Source organism: Artemia sp. Qi Xiang Cuo, chromosome 9 (assembly GCF_049724085.1).
Source record: "Artemia sp. Qi Xiang Cuo chromosome 9, ASM4972408v1, whole genome shotgun sequence".
Taxonomy (NCBI): Eukaryota; Metazoa; Arthropoda; class Branchiopoda; order Anostraca; family Artemiidae; genus Artemia; species Artemia sp. Qi Xiang Cuo.
Window position 1 is genome coordinate 49,285,857 of NC_142802.1, and position 3,614 is coordinate 49,289,470.

The 3,614-nt window shown below is 35.3% G+C and overlaps 1 protein-coding gene across 1 annotated transcript; it reads right to left on the minus strand.

Moving 5' to 3' along the window:
• Window positions 1-530: 530 nt before the first annotated feature.
• LOC148948748 (vesicle transport protein USE1-like) lies at window positions 531-1,286 on the minus strand. The gene has a single exon (XM_089094075.1). The coding sequence runs from the start codon at window positions 1,258-1,260 to the stop codon at window positions 616-618; it is 645 nt and encodes a 214-aa protein (XP_088950201.1). The 5' UTR covers window positions 1,261-1,286; the 3' UTR covers window positions 531-615.
• Between the last annotated feature and the right edge of the window lie 2,328 nt (window positions 1,287-3,614).

Consider the following 3,614-nt stretch of genomic DNA (forward strand, 5'->3'; position numbering starts at 1 on the left):
TTAGCCACCAATCTCTTCGGAGGCGTGGGTTCAAATCTTACCGCTGGTATAATGTTTGAAATACTGCAGTGTGAAAAGACATCAAAAATGCAGTTTTTGGTGGAAAAATTTATTCTCTTTTATAAATAATTTATTTTAGTTCCTATAGATTTTTAACCCAATTAATTTACTTTAAAATGAGCCATTGAACAACTCTCTACGATGTTCCAGTGCCAAGCTATCTCTGGATACAAAAGAAAAAACGAAAAAAAATATCCCATTTAGGCAGAATGTTGTAGTAGCTGCCACTTTTCTTGATTTTCAAGCCAATATATTTCCCTTGCTGTTCAAGCCAAGGGACAGAAAGTTTACTATACAGGGGTTTCGGACAAGGCGGTTCCAATGGTGTACTTTTGAATTTGATCTGACTCCTTTGTTAGGAACAATGGGTTTTTATATTTCTTAACATTGGACGTGATCGTCTCTTACTAGGTTGCTAGCTACCGCTGCAACGCGGATGTGACAAAGAAAGCTCCATTTTAAAAAAATTAGATTTCGATGTTTTATTAATAAGAACAATTTTGAACAAATATACCGAATGAAAAAATCAAAGCACATGTAAGATTGAACAAAACGCTACTGTTCCTTTCGGTAGATTGGTTTGGGGAAAAGCTTGATAATGTATACCATTCCTAAAAAAATCATAAAAGCTGCAATGAGAAGAAGCCATCGGCCGAGACGCCAAAAACTTTTGATATGCCCTTTTAGGCGCATCATTTGTGTCCCAAGATGGACTGCATTGTCATCAGCAAGATCATTGCAGCTATCCAAATTCTTTATGTCGGCGTTGATGATTTTATTTGACATCAGTGCTTGGTCTTTCATCTCTCTGGCAAGACCTAAAATGTTGCTAATAGCTTTCCCTTCCTTTTGTCTTTGGCTTTCTAAAAGTTTTTCAGAACTGATTTTCGTCTTCTGGTCGGCCTTGCTGCGTCCCAGTAGCTTTTTGCGTTCATCTTCAACTACTTGGCCATCCTTTTCCTTTTCGAGAAGTTGTTCTTTCATTTTTCTATCACAAGCAGCCTTGAAACGTTGACGGAGTATCTTCAAAGTGGTGTCTTCACCTACTGATGCTTCGCCATGACTAACGCAGTCCGAAGCAGCACTCTTTTCTTCAACAGATGGCATTTCATCAGAGATAATAAGTCCTCGTACAACTTTTAACTTTTTGGTATATCCTTCCAGTGCTTGATTTGAAGGTGGGTTGGGAGAACTTTTCATTTCAAAAAGAAAGTCATCAAGGGCTACAATATGCTTTTTAGCTTATTTCCTAAACTTCTCTTTATGTCTTCATTGCTAATAGCATTGGTTGTTGCATCCATTAGGCGGATAAAATTAATTTCGGCTCTACTTTTTTTGGAAACCATTTTAGCTTGTAAATCAGACATTTTTTGGTCTGAAACTACATAGTCAATCGCACATCGGGTAGTTAGAACCTAACCAAAAATAAAACTAATTTTAACATTTTAAGGTATTTTTCCAGGTTGAATTGAAATATTCAAACTGTTGCTCGGATACCATGGATATTTTTGCAGTTTACACAAGCTGCAAAGAACGCACAGGCTGATCTTTGTAAATTGAGAAAAATTTTACGAATGTTTTACCGGGATTACGAAAAATATTCAAAATTAAAGATTAAAATTATCTCTGAAAGAATGGCACTGGAGCATCGTAGAGAGATGTTCAATGGCTCATTATAAAGGAAATCTCTAGATCTAGCGCCTTTTGCACTTTTTGTTTAGTTAATTATTTTTTACGAAAAACTTAATTTTTTATTTACAATATTGATCAATGACGTCATAGTCGTTGAATGTAGTACATAAAGGCTCGATCATCGAATTTAAGCTGAAACTAAGTAAAGGACAATTATGCCTCCATATATTCACAGTGATGTATAAGATTTCCCATTACATCTGTAAACTGTTCCACAGTTGCCGGTCCATACCTTAGAAGCTTTTCACTAAACATGCAACATTTCTTTTGGATATTACTGTGAAGTTTTGCGAAAGCATCTCTAGCTGACTTTTCAACAAGGGTAAGTGTAAGACCCAAAGTTTTACCACGCCCCTTTAATTTGATTGTGTTTTGCTGCTTCTATTATTCCCCAAATCAAAACGCTGCACAAAGACAGCGATTCTACCAACAACTGCATAGTAGTGCCGACTTTGTCCTATGCAAATTCCCGAACGCCGGTATTTTCTTAGTAGGTGATGCTCATGATCTAAAGTTAAATTCCCTTTGTAGTTCCCTAAACTTAAAACAAATTGTAAAAATGCCAACAACAAAAGCAAAGTCTATCCTTGATTTGATTTGCACCAATATGCAGGCTTTCTATGCCCCTTGCCCCTGTTAGGAGGAAGTTGCCACTTCTGTTTATTAATGAAGCCTCTCAACAGCTTTAATAATACTTTTTCTGTTACTGAGTTCTCTTTATCGCCCAATTTCCAATGATGGCCTTTTCATATTTGGAACTTGGATTACCAGTGAAAACTGGCTGGCTCTCAAAGGTAAAAATGACATTAATTTTGAAGTCTCTGAATTCCAAAATCTTATTCAAACAAAATACACAGATTCCTTCCCTGTGAAAAAAGTAAAAACATGTTCTAATGACAAACCATACATTACTAGCCAATTGAAATAATTAATTAGAATAAAATTGAATCTACTTAAGAGTGGTAAAATATCCGAAGCTAGCTCACTGCGTAAACATGTAAAAAAAAAGAAATATGTAAATCGGCTTCTTCATATTACAAATGGAAAGTCCAGGATTTATGTTCTACAAAGCCAAAATAATGGTATAATAGAATAAAAAAATTTGTGGGAAAACACATAATATTATAGATTTTCATTTCCAAGAAAACCCTTCAGTTACAGCCAATGATCTGAACAAATTTCTTTCTTCCATAGTTCAGAACCTCCCTCCCCTTTCTTTTGACACTCCTTATGATTTGTGCTCTCTCAATTTTCCCATTATTTCGCCCTCGGATGTAGAGGCAAAAATTAAGAACATTAAAAAGTGTAGTATTTGTCCACTAGACATCCTGATTGTACTAATTAAAGCCTTTGCCGACAATCTCTCAGAACCTTTGTCCTTACGTTTTAATGAAATTACCTCTAGTGGTAAATTTCCAAATTGTTGGAAATTAGGTTTTATTACTCCCGTAAAAAAGAAAGATAACAATCAAGATTTTGATGGTGTCCATTCCATTACTCTTACTCCAGTTTTTTCGAAGTTATATGAAAGCTTTTTAGCTGAGTGGTTGAAAGTACAGATAATCCCAAATGTTGACCAAAGACAATTCGGAAACCTACGCTCTACATCTACCACCCACTATCTTGTTCAACTTATGGACATAATATGTAACACACTCGAAAAACCCAATACCTGGCTCAATGTTATCGCTGTTGACTTGCAAAAAGCTTTTGATTTAATCAACCACAACATACTATTAGAAAAACTAGCTAATGACTTTCAAGTTGACCCTTATTTAATTAGAATAATTACGTCTTTCCTCTCTAATAGAACGCAAGTCGTGAAATACCTGAATGTATATTCTGATCCCCATAATTGAAAA